Source organism: Guillardia theta, assembly GCF_000315625.1.
Source record: "Guillardia theta CCMP2712 unplaced genomic scaffold GUITHscaffold_23, whole genome shotgun sequence".
NCBI classification, from domain to species: domain Eukaryota; class Cryptophyceae; order Pyrenomonadales; family Geminigeraceae; genus Guillardia; species Guillardia theta.
Genome location: NW_005434651.1, coordinates 523544 through 540777, shown reverse-complemented (window position 1 = coordinate 540777; position 17234 = coordinate 523544). Strand labels below are relative to the sequence as shown.

Genomic DNA, 17234 nt, shown 5'->3' with positions numbered 1-17234 from the left:
TTCATGTACGTCACGACGATAGGAGGGCTGGACCTGGTGAGCTTGTCGTCGATTCTGACGAAGGGAACCAGTCGCGCTAGCGAACAAGTGACATGCCACTAACGGTACCTCACGCCACCGCCAGATGTGATATTCTGATTGGACGCTGCTGTATTGGCCATGTTTTCAAGGATCCCTGAAAGAAAAAAGTCATCCCTCCCCTCCCCTCCCCCTCCCTCCCTCCCCTCCCCCCCCCCCTCCTCCTCATCCTCCTCCTCATCCTCATCCTCATCCTCATCCTCATCCTACTACTACTACTCTTGTCCTCCTCCTCCTCCTCTCACCTGATCAGCATTCTGAAACTTCACATCGAACGCCTTGGCGAAGTTCTGACCCAGGAAGTGGCTGGTACCGCTCTGCAGCGCCCATCCGTTCTGCATGAGCGCCTCGATCGTGTACGTCTCGTCTGCTCCTGCGAATCTCTCCGAGGGACTCTTTGTTCCCTTCACCACGGGGATCGCCAGGATCCCTTCAGCCACCTCAGCGTACACATCCAGCATCTCCCTCGCACATCCGTCCGCCTCCTCCTTGCTCGCATGCGCCGTGTGCCCCTCCTGCCACAGGAACTCTGCGGACCGCAGGAACGGGCGGGTCCTTAGCTCCCAGCGCACAACGTTGGCCCACTGGTTCACCTTGAGGGGCAGGTCGCGGTAGGAGCTGATCCACTTGCGGAACATGTCCCAGATGATGGTCTCAGACGTCGGTCGGACGATGAGAGGCTCTTCCAGCTTCGCCTCGGGGTCTGCCATCAGCCCCTTCCCGCTCGGATCCGCGCAGAGGCGATGGTGGGTGACAACGGCGCATTCCTTGGCAAACCCCTCCACGTGCTCGGCCTCCTTGGACAGGAAGGACATCGGGATGAAGAGGGGGAAGTAGGCGTTCTGCGTCCCCGTCTCCTTGATCCTCCTGTTCAGCTCGTCCTTGAGCTCGTCCCATACCGCCATGCCCCAAGGTCGAATCACCATACATCCCTTGACGGGACTCTGGTCCACCATCTGAGCTGCCTGGATCACGTCCTGGTACCACTGGGAGTAGTCGGTGGCCCTCGGAGTGATGACGAAGTTCTCCTTCTCGTTGCTGTTGCTGCTCGCCGCCTTCTGCTGCACCTGCTGGTTTGCAGCCTTCTTGGGCTTCTGTCCTGGTTTGGGCGGGTCGAAGGGCTCGCCGGTGAGAGTCTCCCATCTTGCCTTGAGGGAGAGCAGGTTGTCGATGTCAGGCTGAAGCACGCTCTTCTCCTTCACCCCGTCAGCCTTCAGCTGCTTGATCTTGTCAGCCACTTTCTCGATCTCCTGCTTGAGCTCCTTCTTCATCTCGTCCAGCGTCGTGGCCTCACCGCAGCCACAGTCCTCCGTGACGTCTCCTCCTCGCTCCGTAGACGCCCAGCGGACAAGACGAGAGCCTCGCATCGATCGAACAGGCTCCATGGCCGGCTGCAACAAACTCCCCTGACGCCCGAGGGAGCGAAGAGCAAGAGGCGTCGAGCCGAGCATGGAGTGCATCACGTTGTTCATCAAAAACCTTGCCTTCATCATCGAGGGGCAGTAGGGGTTGAAGGCCAGAGCTGAAATCTTGAGGGAAAAGAAGATGGACACTGAGAGTATCCCCCGGAGGCTGCGCGACGATGGTACCGCCATGTCCCTGAAGTTGAGAAGGTCAGTGGGTTCTAAGCAGTCTCAGTGGAACTTCACTCCATCACGAATGTATGTCCTTCATGCTTTGACCGCGCAAGACATTGAAATCTCCTCGTCTAGCATCATGCTGCTGGATTGCTACATGAGCATGTCTATGAATCCTTCTCAAACATCGCATCACGTGGCTGTCGTATTTTAGATAAATCGTCTCTCGTTGAATCTCCTCCGATACATATTCTTCTCCCCTCCTTCAAGTCAACGACTCTTCTGCTGTTGTCCTCTCTCCCTCTCTCTTCTGTCTTCTATCTTCCCTCCCCTCCCCTATCTGCGTCCTTCCCTTCCTCTCCTCTCCTCCCCTCCTCCTCCTTCCCCATTTCCATCCCACGGCCTCCTGCCTTGATCTCTGCCTTGAACAAACAACATTTTCACTCAAAGTTAAGTTAAAAAGCAGTACGAGGACAATCAGGAGAGTCGAGGAGGCTTGACCCTGACACTGTCGCACAGGCCAAACGGCGAGAAGAGAAAAGACAGCGAGAACCAAACCCAATCCTGCCGACTGCTGTCCCCCAAACTTAACTGATACCTTCACTTAACGGCGCGCAGGACAAGTCCCCCGCGCGGCCATGCCAGCGATGTCAAACAACAAGTGGTGGGGCACGAGGAGGGATGAGGGTATACTGGGAATGGGATGAGTGGGGATGGGGGTCATGAGATTTCCGTTGAATGAGCATGACTCTTTGGATTTCCGAATGGGTAGGGTACTATGAAGGAGTGGGGTAGGTGGTATCACCTTACCCCATCTTTATAGAGCAGTATTTACTAGGATGATGGGGTGGACAGATTCTGCAATGCCGCAGAATTCCAAGGCTTCAAGGGTTGACCTCGTAGTACTAGGGTAGTACGGTCGGGGTGACCAGAGAACCGACATCGAACATGCAGGGCAACGGGGGAACGCGGGGGCGCCCGAAAGGTCAGAGGAGGAGGATGGCAGCGTGTACTAGTCTGAGCTGTATGCGGGTGATGGAAAGATGACGAAGGATGCGACTCTTGTCACTAGTTCGTCTCTCCTCTCCCTGGCGTGAGCAAGATCATTGTGTCCCACCTCAGATCGATTGATGCCTGTTGGTTTGGTTCCTGACGGATTCTGATGATGACGAGCAGCATCCACGATACCTAGACAGCCGCCTCTCTACAAGAGGACGGAAAGAGAAGAGCGCGCGGACCTCGAGGAAGGATGCTCGATGTCCGTCACGGTAGCCTGCTGACTCCGGCCAATGTGCAGGCGCTGCATAAGGAGAAGGTTTTACAGTCAGACGGAAGAGATCTCAAAACTCCTTCAGAGAGAGGACTCTGGTTGTCACGATCTCCAACAGGAAAGAAGGTGAAAGCAGCGTCTGGGTCCTCGCTGCGAACCAGGGATCATGTCAGAGAGCTCATGCGTTGGATAGGTGCAAGAGCTACCGGCAAAACGAATCCAGGACAGGGACTGGAAGACGCCGTTTCCTCCTTGGGCGATTGATCTGACAGATCCTGTGCGTGCCCCATCAGTGTTTTCTTGTCGTTCCTTCAGCGCTGAGCAAAGTTGGTGTACCTGTGCAGAACACCAAGAAAGATCCGATGGTGGAGTCAATCCTAAATTCTACTTCTCCGAAGCCGGTGAACCGGGTTTACGGTGAGAGCATGCGAAAGGAAGGAGGTCTTGTGGTCTTCGTCTGATCTCCTCTGCAGGAAATGGAGGGAGGCCCCTTAGGGAGTTCGAGGAGAAGCCGCACTCAGCGCTGACGAACAACGGTTAGATCCGATACTGATTATTACCTAGACCTCTCACTGTTTCGTCAAGGCTATGCAAGGAACTCTCTTGGTGGTTTCTACACATGTTGAAAAGAGATGGTTATCACCCAGTGGCTTCGGTATCCACAAGGAAGACATCGGGTTGTGAATTTTTCATCGAGTGATTGTTGGTGGAAAGCTGTATTTTGGTTCGGGAAGATTTATCAACACAAGAGAAAACAATCGATCTAAATTTAAGAGAATGAAACGGGGTTTTCAGGATTCATCTCAATGCCGTCCTCCAAGTCAACCATCGGCTGAGTCATACAAGTTAGCGATGACTCCTGGGAAACGACAATTCAACTGCACAACATACACACCTGTCTCCTTGCATCCAAATCGCCAGATTGAAACAGTTTGTTGATTGCACTTGCCTGCAGAACAGTATAAGAGACTAGTCATTCTACACCTCCATAGACTACCTGCGTGTCAGCTGCTCCGTTCGGATTTTCGTCCAGCAAGAAGTGGGCAGGATGCTCCTGAGGAGCAACGCCTCCTTTCCGGAACTGAGGGATTTGCTGGACAAAAGTTCAGTTCACCATGAGAAGCGTCGCATCGAGAGCAGAACCTCGTAGGGAACGAGTGTATCCATCATGCCATCAACCTGAGCAAAGAATCACGTGAGCGAATGCCGGGCTGCATACACAAGACTCACTGAGTTGTACTTCCTTGGCTTGTCCTGTGACTCCCATGGAATCCCGTTGGATTTCACCCCAGCGCTTTCTATCTTCTTCTGAGATTCACGATGGCGCTCCACAGCTGCTTTCGCGTCTTCCACTGGGGCCTTCGGGATTCTCCTGGCCTTATCGAATTCAGTATCATCCCACGCTGGATTGGGGAAGCCGGAGTAGAAATCAATCGGCCAGCGATCTACGGGAACGCCTTTCGCCCTCAACTTGTCTTCTCCAGCAGTTCCCTCGTTCCACACTCCCCAACCGGCAGGCATGACGTCACCGCCTTTGTTCCTACCATGCTTCAGTGTGTAGGGATTCACAACTTGCTTGGAGGCACGAATCTTGGCCTTGAACTCCTTCTCTGTGCCAACTGTTGGGTCGAAGGGGATGTAAGGAACACTGCGGTACACATCCAACGGATAGTCATCATAGTTGACTCCAGCCCTTCTCATCGCCTCCTCATTCCCCCCAGCATTCTTCTTGAACGATGAGCCCCATGCGCCATCATACGTCGCCGGGAATCCGGTAGCAACGACTTCCCGGGGCAGAGGTTCGTCAATCACCTCCTCGACTGGCCCCTCTTGCAGAGAACTCCAAGTCATGGCCGGCCGCATGTACGAAGGACGCATGTACGAAGGGCGCATCATCCGCCTTGGCTGTGCCAACGGCGGGTTAGAATTCATGGGCATCCAAGTTGGAGTATGCGAGGAGAAAGCTCTGCGTGGTGCGAACCCCAGCATTCCTCCAGCTGGTCTGAACTCGCCGGCAGCAAGGCGGCGCTGCTGTGCGTATGGGGTTCTCTGCGATGGCTGCTTCGACTTCTCCTTGTCTTCAAGCTGCGAGGCTTCTTTCATCAGCGCCTTCCCCTGGTCGACGAACCCCTCTTTCTCCAGCTGACGAGCAGATTGCTTCATGCTCTCGACAGCATCGTTGTGCCTGTTGGAAACCAAGACTGATTCCTGGCTTCTGTTCAACGAGACTATGCACAAGACAGCACAGAGAGCTCCCGATGTCGCGATCAGAACTAAAAGATCCTTCCTGGTGCGTTGAGCACCAGCATGAATCATGCTTGGAGCCTACAAACAGAGCGTCAGAGCACAGATATGGTGTACCTGCTAAAAAACGAGCGCATAGATAGCGATGCAGAGATTAAAATGAGATACGAGTCGTGGGAGGAAGAAACGGTATATAGAGAGAGAGCACACATGTGAAGGAGAAATTGGATTGAGAGTGCGACACCAAGGAGCAGACGGGAAGAAGGGGGGCAGAAAAAGGCTGCTGCCAGACTAGGAAGGATGAAAGGACGGAGGCAGATGGCAGAGAGCAACGAAGAGGAGGGAGGGAGGAGGACATGGCTGCAATCAACACAAGAGAAACAGATCATGTCTACAGAAGGAGGAGGAGGAGGCGACGCGCAAAGTCGATCTAATCGCACAAAACGCTGCCATTTTCTGTGTGGCGACTCTTCGAAACTCAATTAGCTCATTCCGGGGCCGCATCCGCCCCGACTCCGGGCCGCCGGCCTGACTCGGACGGCCGCCCGGCGGGCCGCGGCGCGCCCGAGCGGCCTCGGAGCCGCAGTTCAACTAGCCTGTGAGTACCGTACTGAGAGTCACTGACTCCCGTCGGAGTTGTCGCTGAGCACTGCGGCAGTGGCCGCATGAGCTGACAGGAGCCACGGTTACCGTCCCGTCAAGGGCCTACTATATGTAGCCGGGAGCCATTACTATCGTAATGAAGGTAGTAGCCGGGACGTAATGTAGCCGGGAGCCTAGCCGGGGGAGTCCGGTGACACTGCCGCAACGCCGGCTCCCAGTGATCGGATCACTGTCCTCACCAGATGGTCAGATAGCGACCGAATTAACAAAACTTGAACTCTCCTGTAAACGTGACCAAGACGAGCCGCCTAACGTGTTGAATGCTTGGGTTTCACATGCATTACTTTGGCACAGTACAACTCTTAACTTTGAGTAGCCTCTCAGGCAGCGCCGACACTGGGCCCGGTAAGCCTACGGCGCCGTTCAATTCACGACCGGCGGGTGCAAGTGCTAGTATCGCACAGTTTTACTAAACCCGTTTAAGTTTAGTTAGAGTTTAGTTACTGATTTCGCCCTCCCCTCCATGCCCTCAGGACGAGCCGCTGCGGTCTCCCACTCTTCCATGCCGCCGGCTGCCCCACCATCTCCTTCCTCCTCGTCTGATCGTGCCGTGGTACACACACTCCTCCTCTTGCATCGCTCCCTTGAGGGGCAGCATGACGGTCAGCAGGAGACTTGCGTGTAATGGTGAGGATCAAATCTGAGCGGAGGGAAGTCAGAGGAAGGAAAATGAGCCTTGTCTCAAGGGCTGCTTGTGACCCCAAGGAGGCAAGAGCGCGGACCATGTTGCTCGCAGTGATCCTGCTGCTGAGCGATGCTGCGATCACTGCTACAGATCTTCATCATGATGGGAAGTCGGCGAGGAACTTCGCTCCACTGCGACTGAGAGGAGGGGGGAGGTCGATAGAAGACTTGAGGGTGATGGAGTATCCTGATCCCAACAACATCATCAAAGTTCCAGGTGCTGTGACGCCAGTGGATATGCTCCATTGATCGCTGTGTGACAGACGACGGTTTCTCCATCCAACAGGCTGTGGACTCACTGGATCCTGGAGGATGTGTGTGCGTCGGAGCGGGAGTGCAGGAGTGGGAGTACACAACGACCGTCGCAATCAACGACAACATCTCCTTCGTCGGCGAAGAAGCCTCTGTGACTGACATGCTGGGCTCAGGAGCTGTGCCGTGCTGATGAAGAGCTTTCAGGTGTGCAAGGGGAGGTGGCAACTTTGTCCTGCCACACACGGCCATTGGTACGGAATGTCGACAAGGCTGAGAGCAAAGATGTCATCAGACATGTGCTGTCTGGTGCAAGGAGGAAGCTTCTCTGCGCCCTGGGTCTTCGACACTTGCAACGTGATCTGCGACTACGGGGTGAGAGGGACGGAGAATGCGCGGGATGCGAGGGAGTGATATGGCCGCAGGCTGCCATCTTCTGCTCAGACCAGGCTTGTCTCGCAGTCTACTCGTCGAGGATCGGGGGGATCAGGAGGAGGCCAGACGTGTTCCCCCCCTCCACAACCAGGACCGACATCATCGTGCTGGCCCACGAATCGTTCTGTGCACTGCAAGGGTGATGAATCCCCTGTGAGAGGTTTCTCCTGAGGTTCTCGTGCGCTCAGTTGTGAGATCTCATGGAGTGGGGGTGAAGACAGAGGCGTCTGCCTGCTGGACAGATCCCGATGCTTCCTCTCGTCCTGTCGGTAGATCCCTCCCCGACCTCGTCGCCTTCCTGTTGTGACCCTGGGCCCTGCTGTAGTTTTGATATGCTGGGAATCGCGATCGGCATCGACAATGAAGCTGGGGTCGAGGTGGGAGGAGAGACCTGATGCAGATGTAGGCTGATGACGTGGCAGATCCAAGGTTCCGAGATGAAGAGGCTCTTCACTTCCATGCTGCAAGCTGGTCCTACCCCGCAGGGAGCTCAGATTGCGATCTCAGACGATTGCAAGGTGAGGAAGGGAGGGAGGGTGAGAGAAACGGGGGGAGGAGAGAGGGAGGGAGGGAGGGAGGGAGGGAGGGAGGGAGGGAGGGAGGGCGGGAGGGAGGAGTGCAAAAAGAGTTCACGAAAGAGTGCAAAAGGGAGCTCAGAGTCGAACCAGGTCTCTGGATTTGTGTGGCACGGAGCAAGGAGGGCAGGAACGGTTCGCTTCGGGCAGAATCTGCAGGAGCTCGAGCAAGACGTGGAGCGGCAGAGCAGGGAGCAGAGTTCGACGCTGTCAGTGCTGAGACGAGAGATGCTTCAAGTAGAGGAGGAGGAGGAGGAGGAGGGGGAAAGGGGATACGCAGACCTCTCGATCTTGCCCAAGTACGAGGAGGAGCTGAAGGAACCGGCCAACCCTTTCCTCGAGATCCCCGATGCGGTCGACCAGCTGAAGAGGATCTACCAAGGGGAGAAGCCCCCGGAGCTCCTGCGGCAGGCCCGGGAGGACCCGAGGCTGGGAGCGAGGGAGATTCTTGAAGAGCTCGACTTGAACCCGACCTACAAGTCCAACGAGACGCTTTACAGCTTCATACGGCACGTCTTTCACAGTGAGTCTCCTCCTCCTCCTTCCTCCCTTCCTCCCTCTCTTTTCCCCTCATCTCCCCCATCCTCTCCCCCTCCCCATTCCTTCTCCTCCTCCCTCTCCTCTTCCTCCTCCCTCACATCCAGATTTGTCTCCGACCGTTCCGTTTCTATCTCTTTTTCGTTCGCTCGTTATAATTTCCGCTCTCTCCAATCTTTCTCTTCCCTCTCCTCCTACTCCGATCTACTCCTTGCTCCAACTGACAACTCGCGGGAAGACGAGCCAGAGTACCAACCCTTGCTGAAGAAGCTTGAGGAGGGGGCCAACTCTGTCCCTGAGCATCTCGCCGACAGGTGATCTCTCTGCAAGGACTGGGAGCGAGTGACTAGCTCCACAGAGTGAAGAACATGACAGAGATCGATCGGGACCTCTACATTGTTCTGCAGCCTTTGGCAGAGCAGCACGTGCGTCTTTCTCCTACTTCCTCTTTGCTGTTACTGCCTGCTCCTGCTCCTGCTCCTGCTCCTGCTCCTCCCCTATCATATCTCCCTCTTTATCCTCGTGTCTGTGTTGTTGCTGTGGGGTCCTCTTGCTCCTGCCCTTGCTGTTCCTGTTGGGCCTCCCCAAACTCTCCACTACAACTTCCTCCTCCTTCACTACCCTCCTCCTCCACGACCACCACCACCACGACCACCTCCTCATCCTCCTCCTCCTCCTCCTCCTCATCATCATCATCATCATCATCATCATCATCATCGTCATCCTTCTCTTCCTCCATCTCCTCATGCCTAATATTATGACTCGCAGAGGCGCCTTCGGCTGCAGAATGCCTCGCTGGAGGAGGATGTCAAGGAGCTGGAGCAAGTGCAGGAGGTGCAGGAAGGAGTCGCAGAGGGGCTGGAAGGCCTCTGGAGGCTCCTCGAGGAGGAGTCGGAGGAGGGCGAGAGGCAGTTGGAGATTTTCATCAGCAGCCTCCCCAAGTGGAAGAAGGATAAAATGGCGACAAAGGTGGGGCTGGACGGTCGATGGGCTGCCTTCAACCTGTTCGAGGAGTACTGGAATGAGATGTTCCCGAGGGATGCGGAGAGGGTGGCGAAGAAGATGGAGAGGAGGTTCCTGGATTGCATGTATGCTAAGGGGAAGAAGGGGAGGAGGGGCGGAGAGAGGTGCGATGGGGAAGGAGGTGTTCACGCGGGGTGGGGCGGGGTGAGGGAGAGGGAGGAGGACGTAGGAGAGGAGGAAATGTGGACGGAGCAGCGGAACGGTGGGGGAGGAGGGATGGAGGTTGAGGAGGACGGAGAGTGGACAGGGCGGAGCTGGGGGCGAGGACAGAAGGAGGAGAAGGAGATCTGGACGGATGAGCGGACCAGGGGCAGAGAGGAGGAGGAGGAGGAGGAGGAGGAGGAGGAGATCTGGACGGATGAGCGGACCAGGGGCAGAGAGGAGGAGGAGGAGGAGGAGGAGGAGGAGATCTGGACGGAGGAGCGAAGCAGGGCAGGAAGAGGAGAGGAGGAGACATGGACAGAGCGGCAGAGCAGTGCAAGAGGAGAGGAGGAGGAGGAGATGTGGACGGAGCAAAGCGGGGCAAGAAGTGAGGAGCACCCCAGAGGCTTCGACTACAGGAGATCTGTAAACAAGGTCGATGGAAATGATGACGACTACGAAAGAGGAGGAGGAGAGAGCAGAAGAGGAGAGAGCAGAGAGAGTGGAGGAGGAGGAGGAGGAGGAGGAGGAGGAGGAGGAGGAGAAGGAGGAGGAGGATATGACGACTACGACTACGACTACGAGCTTCAAGAGAGAAGAGGGGCTTAAGAAGGAGAGAAAGGGGATCATAGTGACTAACTTAATTTTTCAATTGAATTAAACGATCATGTCTATTTGAGAATGTTGGTCTTGCTCAAGCTCGACCACGAGAGACCTCTCCTCCTGTTCTCTGTCTTGATCATGATCGACTCCTTGCTGCCACTGCCCTTGTCGCCGATTCTCCTTCCCTTCTCTCTCTCCTGCTCTACTTTGATGTTGGTAACTGTCGATGCCGCACGGTCTGTAAGGACGACAGCAGTGAGATAGACTAGAGGCAGGACGAAAGATACCGATCGAGATGCACTCAATCTTGTGCACAGACTTGTCGAACTCCGCAACATGTCCTCCTCCTGAAGTGAAGAATGAGGGGCGAGGAGGGAGGGAGGGAGGAGAAGGAAGGAGGGAGGGAGGGAGGGAGGGAGGGAGGGAGGGAGGGAGGGAGGGAGGGGAGGAAGGGGTGTATAGCGCGGGGATAAGTATAGAAGGCGAGGAGGAGGAGGAAGGATTATCTTCATCACCTTGCAATGTCTGCTTCTCATGCGAAGATGTCGCTGAGTTACAGACCAGAGGCCTCACGGAGAGTTCGATCCCAACAGAGGTGGAGGAAGAGGAAGAGGAGGAGGAGGAGGAGGAGGAGGAGGAGGGAGACGAAGATAGCTGTATGACAGGCAAGGAAGAAGTAACATTGCAGCAGGTAGGTAGCGATTTTCTCGAGCTGAACTGAATTCGAGGAAGGAGACGGACTGAAAAAACCACGAGGGGAAAGGAAGATCTGAAATTCAGAGTCAATGAGGAGGAAGGAGGAAGACTGCAAGATGGGAATAGAGAAGTAGAAGAACAAGAAGACAGAGAAGAGGAGAGGAGAGGAGGAGGAGGAGGAGGAGGAGGAGCATCTAAGAAAGAGTTACCGCTGAACTAGGAGAAACATTCTGTCCGACAAACTTCTCCTCATCAGGTCTCTCAGCACAGCCCGAGGTAAGTCAACGGTGACTGAAACACCCATGTCTCGCTCCCACTTCTTCCTAGCCTTGGAGACAACCAACTCGTTCCTCCTGCCCTCCCCGCCTCCTCCTTCCGTCTTCCTCTCGTCCTCCCTTCCTTCCTCCCTCCTCGGAGGCTCGAAGAGGCTGGTGACTGTCATGATTTGCCTGCTCAACTCGTCCAAGGAGGCCAACAAACTCTCGTTCAGATGCCTGCTGCGGACCAGCGAGTCGTTTGCCGACAGCAAGCTTCTCTCCCTGTGCTGGGGCAGCGGCATGATGCTGCTCTCATACCGCGCTGCCATGTCTGAGACCCTCGTCGAGACTTCACTCGCCGTAGCAGAAGGCAAGCAGGTCGAGCTCATCCTGATACCTGCGACCCCTTCACGAACGAGAGCGAAAGCTTCATCCTCACTTACCGAGGGATTCAGCCGACCGCCTGACCTCTCCTCTCAGCATCTCCCAGTCCATGACGCCGCTCTCCCCCTCGCCACAGCCCTCGACATGCTTCTTTGCGACAGGGCTCGTCGTGGTGAACCGCTTGGATTGTGCATTAGCGTGTCTCCACCAGGCGTGCTTCCTGCGAGGAAACGATCATCTCGGAGCAATCTCATCCAAGTGCGCTCGCTGACCTTCTTGGATCTCTGCGCAGGAACTTCGATTCCGCTGATGGAGGACGAGGCTGCAACTGTATGTCCTGTTCCTGGACACTGCAGCATTTGATAAGCTCGTGGTCCCGGACGTGACCTGCGCACCAACGTGAACCAAATGGAACAGCATACATGTTCTTCTTGTCTCACTTGAGGCCTCTTCTAGCATGACTTGTTCCTTGTGACGTTCTCCTCCTCCCTCGTCTTTTACCTGCTCCTTCCGATTCTCAACCGTCACAGTCGACTTCCCTTCCCTCTCTTGCCCGCACGAGTTAGAGGAGAATCGACTCATGTCGAAATTGCAGTCTCTCGCCAGCTTTAAGACTCGCTCATGCAGATCCTTCGACTTGCAGTCCCTCTCCCCATTTTCTGCATGGCCTGACAGCAGGGCGATCTTTCGTTTGCCCATTGAGCTGTTGGACAAGCTTTCATAGCCATGGACGCGATCTGAAGGGGAGGGCAGCAAGTCAAACTGTCTGTCTGGTGTCTTCATGTGTCTGACAGGAGACGAGGGAGCATGTAAGCTCTTGATGGGTGAGAAGTGCGCGGGAACGAACAGGTCAAGAGCGTTATCGCCGTCAAGTTCTATGAGATCGGCATTCACCATTCCTGAAGCCAATCCTTAGCAGCGAAGTTTGTACGGGATCAGGGCGTTACAACATCATTCGACGTCGAGCATGCAGCTCCTCCTTCTCTTCTCTTCCCTTCTCCTCGCCTTCCACACTACAAGAATCTACTACACGCTGTACACGCCTGCTCAAAACTTCCGTTCAGGTTGCCACAACCCGTTACCCATCGGTTACGCCAGGAAGCGGACCGTCCGACACGGCGTGACCCGCCCGGCCGGGTGATCGGACCGGCCGGGCCCGGGCCGGCCGGGCGGCCACTGGTCACGCCGGAGCCTCGGAGGCCGGAGCCGCGCCCACCGGGCCGGTCCCGGCCAGTCACTGAGCCTGAATCCCAGACTCCCGTCGGCCATGGGGTGCGGGCGGCCCGGCGTCCCCGGCGGGCTCCGTACTTTCTGCCGGCGGCCCCGCCGCCGGGCCCGGGCCGGCCGGGCCCCGGCCGGACGGTCCCCGCCGGTCCGAGTCCCGGCGGAGAGGCCTCCCCCTGGCCCGGGCCGCTACTGAGTCGGCGGCCGCGGTGATCGGCCATGGCCCGGCCCGTGCCGCAGTGCCGCAGTGGCCGAGTGGCCCGGGCCGGCGGGCCGGGCACTGGCACTGGGCTAAAACAGTAACGTGCCCCCATCCCCACTCAGTCGGAAACCTGACTGGATTTCATGGCGGCGCTGGGGATAGGGTGAGGAGCAGAGCATGCGCTGTGTGTGCTGATCATCATGGCACCTTCATCATCCGATGTAGTCTCTCTTCCTCTGATCGCATGCTGTGGACTGTATCGTTGTGTTTGTTTGCTGGTGCTCGCCGTAGGCTTACCGTATCCTCCCATGTTGCTACCAAACTGCCAAGTTGCGATGGGACTGATCTCTTTTCAAATTGTACCTTCTCACGTGTGTTGTTGGATATTTGATGGTGATCCTTGTTTTACTTCATTGACTTTCTTTGTGTTGTTACATGTGTCTGAGCTCTGTTGGCAGGCTTGTTCTGTTGTTTACCTCAGCGGTTCAGGGAGCTGCTCCCGATGTTTCGGGTGTATCAGGTACCCGCCCCTTCCGATTTCATAGTGAGTGTGCTCAGTCTTTCCCTCTATGTCAGGATGGAAGAATCCTCTCTTGAACGGAGCTGTTCTTCAAGTTCCGTTTCAACTTGCTGCTTTCCCCCTCGACACTTTCAAGACCCGCCTTCAAATTCCCTTCGGTATGAACAGCAAAGCGCCAATCCCGTCAATGTCTTGGACCTCAATGGCACGCAGGAGCACCGGGTGCCTATCAAGCTTCTGAGAAGGCGTTCGCTGTCAGGTAGGATCGAGCCAGACGTCTCCCTACTGTGATAGCATTGCTTGTTGAACAGACGGGTAAATGCCCGACAACCGCCGTTTTGGTCGGGAGTTGTGAGTTGTTCTGCTCAATGCAGACATCGCGCTTGACTCGCTTTTACACGATAGGGAGCGTCCAGCCTTAGCCAGCTGCCTACCTTCTTCTTGGTTTACAGCACCTTTGAGGCCGTGAGGTGCCATACAACGTCCTAACGCCGTCACTGTCCTCTCATCTTGAATCAGGAACAAACTCGAGAAGAAGTTCCCAGAAGCGAACAAAGTTGCCATCGATGTGATGAAGAGGGGGAGAGGACCCTGCACTGCAAGCTTGACTCGATGCCGCAGGTCGGAGCATCCATGGTGGGCAGTTTGGTCGGCTCGGTATGGTCCACCCCATGTGAGGTGGTCAAGTGCACGTTTCAGAGCGGCATGTACACTGCGTCTCTCAAGAGCGCCGTGCGGGCGATCCAGAAGGAAGCAGGAATGAGGTGAACGCGTCCTGGCCGAGGGAGCGGCAACTGACGGGGGGACACAGGGGCTTCTTTCAGGGATACACCTCTCAGCTCTGCAGGGACCTGCCTTTCTACTCTATCATGTTCGCCACCTACGAGGCCATGCATGACACGTATAGATCGAAGTTCCTGACGGTGAATGGATCTCCTCCACCTTGTGCGCTTCACGCTGACATACCGTCGGCTTCTCCTCAGTCCAAGGACAAGAAAGGTCGAGTGGTCAAGGTGGACGACACTCAAGACCTCGCCAACGTGGCCATCGGCTTCTGTGCTGGAGCTTTTTCTGGGCTTATCACCAATCCCCTCGACGTGGCTCGAACGCAGGCTACCATGAGAACATGGAGCGGGGGTCCGTCCTCCAACTCCCTCGGATTGCTTCCCCGCATTCTCGCCGAGCAGGGAGTTCGAGGACTTTTTGCAGGTGAGCAACTCGATTTGTTTTCTGTCAATCTTAAAATCTGCCTGCGTCTCTCTCATGTTCTGCCTCAGGCGCTCTTGTTCGCTCCACGTACATCGGTTTGGGTGCAGGAGCATTTTTCTATGCCTATGAGAGGACCATGAAGCAGCTACAAAGCCAAGTCTGAAACTCTCAGTTTATGTGGATCATACCAAAGTAGAGCCACAAAGGTACATGGGTCTGACACAGATATATGTGCTTACATGTGAAATATTTATGGAGCATTTGTGAACATGATATTAAGGAATCAGTGGATCTACAAAACCTTCTCGGTCTTTTTCCTTCGTATGTAGTTAATCCCCTTGAGCGCCTAATCAAAATGTTAAAATCAATAAAGATATTCAATCGGAGGATAAGTAGCTCACCATGTCCAGATGGTCACAGTCTTCCTCCTGCTCAGGAGCTTGTGCATTGATGTTTGAGTCCTCCCTCTCAACGGGACGATTCAGTCTCCTGATCCGCACAACAACATCAGCTCTGATCCCACAGGAGAGACAAGTCTCTCACTTGTTCAGTGTCGACAAACCGAATCTCTCTGCAATCTGAAGAAAGTTTTACAGCTGATCCACGTCAAGTAGCTCAGTGCACAATACCTGCATGTCTCTCATTTCCCTGATGAGCAGTGAGGCCTGGCAGAAGTTTCAGGAGAAGCCACGAGACAAGAGAGGACGTGACGAGCATTCCTATGAAATTGGCAGTGGAGGCCGAAAGTATGATACCTCAATCTTGGTCGAAGGAATAATCGAAATGCCGTAGTTCTTCAAAACCTTGATCTGTTCCTGTTTCCAGCAGGAAAACCTCTCAACATTGCATTGCAGAGCAGCAAGTGAGAAGTTCGTCTCTCACCTGGCTCGGACTGTTCGGATCTGTCTCATGAGCATTCGACTCCACACAGTCATCGTCGTTTGGACCTCTTTGTGAGAACCCCCTGTCTCGGGCCAACCGTTTGATCTCTAGAACTTCCTCCAAAGTTGGTCCCAGATGACGCCTCTGTGGTCCCTTGTCCTGGCCCGAGTAGGCAACGAGGCCATCTTCTGCGTTTTCCTGGCATTCTCTGCTTTTTTGTTTTTCACGTTCAACTAAGGACGACAACTAAAGCCAAATCCCATACCTTGAATCGAACTTCGACGCTTGGATCTGCTTCTCTTCCTGAAAGCGAATCTCTCTGATCTCGTCGATGGTGGGTCCAAGATGTCTTCCGCTCAACATGCATGTCTCTGCCCCTGCGCTCTTTGAAATAGCTTCCCGCCCTGCTCTATGTCTGGATAACCTTGGAGAACAAGGCTGGATGAACGCAAGGTTTCTTGTGTGTGTGGAATGTGAGGAAGCAGTGTCTGATTCAAGGTACAATGAGCATGTCGGTAGCGCGAGCATGGCGCACGCGCCCAGTAAACGAACGAATCCCGCCTTTGTCGCCATGGCGGGGGGGGACGGGACCGTTATTACCCGCCAAATCAAATAAGCGGGTAGGTCCAGATCCGCCTCAGAGCGTTTGAATAGTAGTACGGTACCTTCTTTGGAAACCGGGCGGCGGCCCCCAGCAACCGTCTACGGCCTCCACTTTTAAATTTGAACCAATAGCGTAGAAAACTGAAATGCTCTCTTTTTAAACTTGAAAGTAGACTCGGCCGAGTGCCGTAGGCTACCGTACGCTGATAGGCCGGGCCCGGCCGCTACTAGGCGCTGGCAACTTGAGTCCATGCAACTGGGCAAGTCACTGCTGAGCTGCCGCTGAGTGGCCGAGACGTTCCGTTGGCTCTGCGGGCATGACCGCCGGCTCCGCGTCGCTCAGCGGGCGGCTTGTCACAGGGCCTCTACACGTTGCAATCAGAATCCACTGGCACTAAATTTTGACAGGTAGAAGCCCCGAGAGTCATGTACGGTATCCGCTTGCGCGGCAACCAGAAGTCTGTGCGTGTGTTGTGTGAAAGAAACTCCAGTCGGCAGAGCAAATCAGAGATTCTCATAAGCAACGAGGAATGAGATGATAGCGGGTAAACTTGCTTAGTCTGTCAGGGCTACGCGCGGAGGGATTTCAGTATCCCTGCTTCCCTCCATTCAGCACAGACCTGCTTGAAGGATCAGACTGGAAGTAAGCAGGTTACTGAACCTCGTCATGAGATCGCTTCTTCGCATCCCTTTCTTGAAACAGAGCAGAAGTTGCAAACACGCCCAGGACATTCATCGTCCGCGCGTTTCTTGAGTGATCGATGTCTTGCCCGAACATATCAGAAACCTATTGAACCATCAGGAAAAAGAAGCGGGAAGGAGGGGAGAGGAGGGAGTAGTGTTGGAGACTGGGGAGGGGAGGAGCAGAAGGAAAGACAGGAGTGAGAGGCCACCTTCCCTCCGGCTGCACGAATCAGCGCTTCTGTAGCACAGGTGTCCCACAGGTTTGTTTGAAGATGCATCAGCGCACAGTCGGCGTCTCCTCGCAGAACAGAAAGGATCTTGCTCGTTGTCAAAAGTTCCTCCCTCCCTTCCTCCCTCCCCTCAAAAGTTCCTCCCTCCCTCCCTCCCTCCCTCCCCTCACCTTGTTCCCGACTCCTCCTGTCAAGTTCCTCCCTCCCTCCCTCGCCTCGGCGGTCCCGATGATTGCCTGGTGACCCCTAAAAGGTTGTCGG

The 17234-nt window shown here is 55.2% G+C and overlaps 7 protein-coding genes across 7 annotated transcripts in view; 2 read left to right on the top strand and 5 right to left on the bottom strand.

Moving 5' to 3' along the window:
* Positions 1 to 1112, bottom strand: part of GUITHDRAFT_44333 (prolyl-tRNA synthetase) — a gene marked incomplete at both ends in the record, with an annotated part of 3954 nt that extends 2842 nt beyond the window's left edge. The window contains one exon of the mRNA XM_005835020.1: positions 324 to 1112. Within this exon, the coding sequence (XP_005835077.1) occupies positions 324 to 1112 (789 nt within the window). The remainder of the gene's footprint in view (positions 1 to 323) is intronic.
* A 2452-nt stretch (positions 1113 to 3564) lies between these two features.
* Positions 3565 to 5241, bottom strand: GUITHDRAFT_137042 (hypothetical protein; the record flags this gene model as incomplete). Its single annotated transcript, XM_005835019.1, has 5 exons — positions 3565 to 3639; positions 3821 to 3874; positions 3923 to 4018; positions 4069 to 4104; positions 4156 to 5241. 5 exons carry the CDS (start codon positions 5239 to 5241, stop codon positions 3565 to 3567), a joined length of 1347 nt encoding a protein of 448 aa, XP_005835076.1.
* Positions 5242 to 6555: 1314 nt separating this feature from the next.
* Positions 6556 to 10088, top strand: GUITHDRAFT_137041 (hypothetical protein; the record flags this gene model as incomplete). Its single annotated transcript, XM_005835018.1, has 10 exons — positions 6556 to 6733; positions 6780 to 6922; positions 6976 to 7143; positions 7194 to 7342; positions 7529 to 7580; positions 7626 to 7721; positions 7872 to 8301; positions 8554 to 8629; positions 8674 to 8740; positions 9102 to 10088. 10 exons carry the CDS (start codon positions 6556 to 6558, stop codon positions 10086 to 10088), a joined length of 2346 nt encoding a protein of 781 aa, XP_005835075.1.
* Positions 10089 to 10150: 62 nt separating this feature from the next.
* Positions 10151 to 12316, bottom strand: GUITHDRAFT_106173 (hypothetical protein; the record flags this gene model as incomplete). The annotated part of the gene is made up of 6 exons (XM_005835017.1): positions 10151 to 10320; positions 10370 to 10429; positions 11079 to 11432; positions 11479 to 11639; positions 11692 to 11806; positions 11860 to 12316. The coding sequence occupies 6 exons, from the start codon at positions 12314 to 12316 to the stop codon at positions 10151 to 10153; spliced, it is 1317 nt and encodes a 438-aa protein (XP_005835074.1).
* A 655-nt stretch (positions 12317 to 12971) lies between these two features.
* Positions 12972 to 14471, top strand: GUITHDRAFT_86163 (hypothetical protein; the record flags this gene model as incomplete). The annotated part of the gene is made up of 10 exons (XM_005835016.1): positions 12972 to 13008; positions 13304 to 13365; positions 13422 to 13523; positions 13579 to 13624; positions 13677 to 13716; positions 13771 to 13835; positions 13885 to 13933; positions 13987 to 14129; positions 14177 to 14288; positions 14349 to 14471. Coding segments are annotated over exons 1-10 (762 nt in total), but the record flags the coding sequence as incomplete, so codon positions are not given.
* Positions 14472 to 15113: 642 nt separating this feature from the next.
* GUITHDRAFT_137038 (hypothetical protein) lies at positions 15114 to 16029 on the bottom strand (the record flags this gene model as incomplete). Its single annotated transcript, XM_005835015.1, has 5 exons — positions 15114 to 15152; positions 15204 to 15239; positions 15330 to 15389; positions 15457 to 15664; positions 15722 to 16029. 5 exons carry the CDS (start codon positions 16027 to 16029, stop codon positions 15114 to 15116), a joined length of 651 nt encoding a protein of 216 aa, XP_005835072.1.
* Positions 16030 to 16628: 599 nt separating this feature from the next.
* Positions 16629 to 17234, bottom strand: part of GUITHDRAFT_137037 (hypothetical protein) — a gene marked incomplete at both ends in the record, with an annotated part of 6566 nt that continues 5960 nt past the window's right edge. Inside the window, 3 exons of the mRNA XM_005835014.1 lie at positions 16629 to 16679; positions 16721 to 16846; positions 16953 to 17060. Coding sequence (XP_005835071.1) covers positions 16629 to 16679; positions 16721 to 16846; positions 16953 to 17060 — 285 coding nt within the window. The remainder of the gene's footprint in view (positions 16680 to 16720; positions 16847 to 16952; positions 17061 to 17234) is intronic.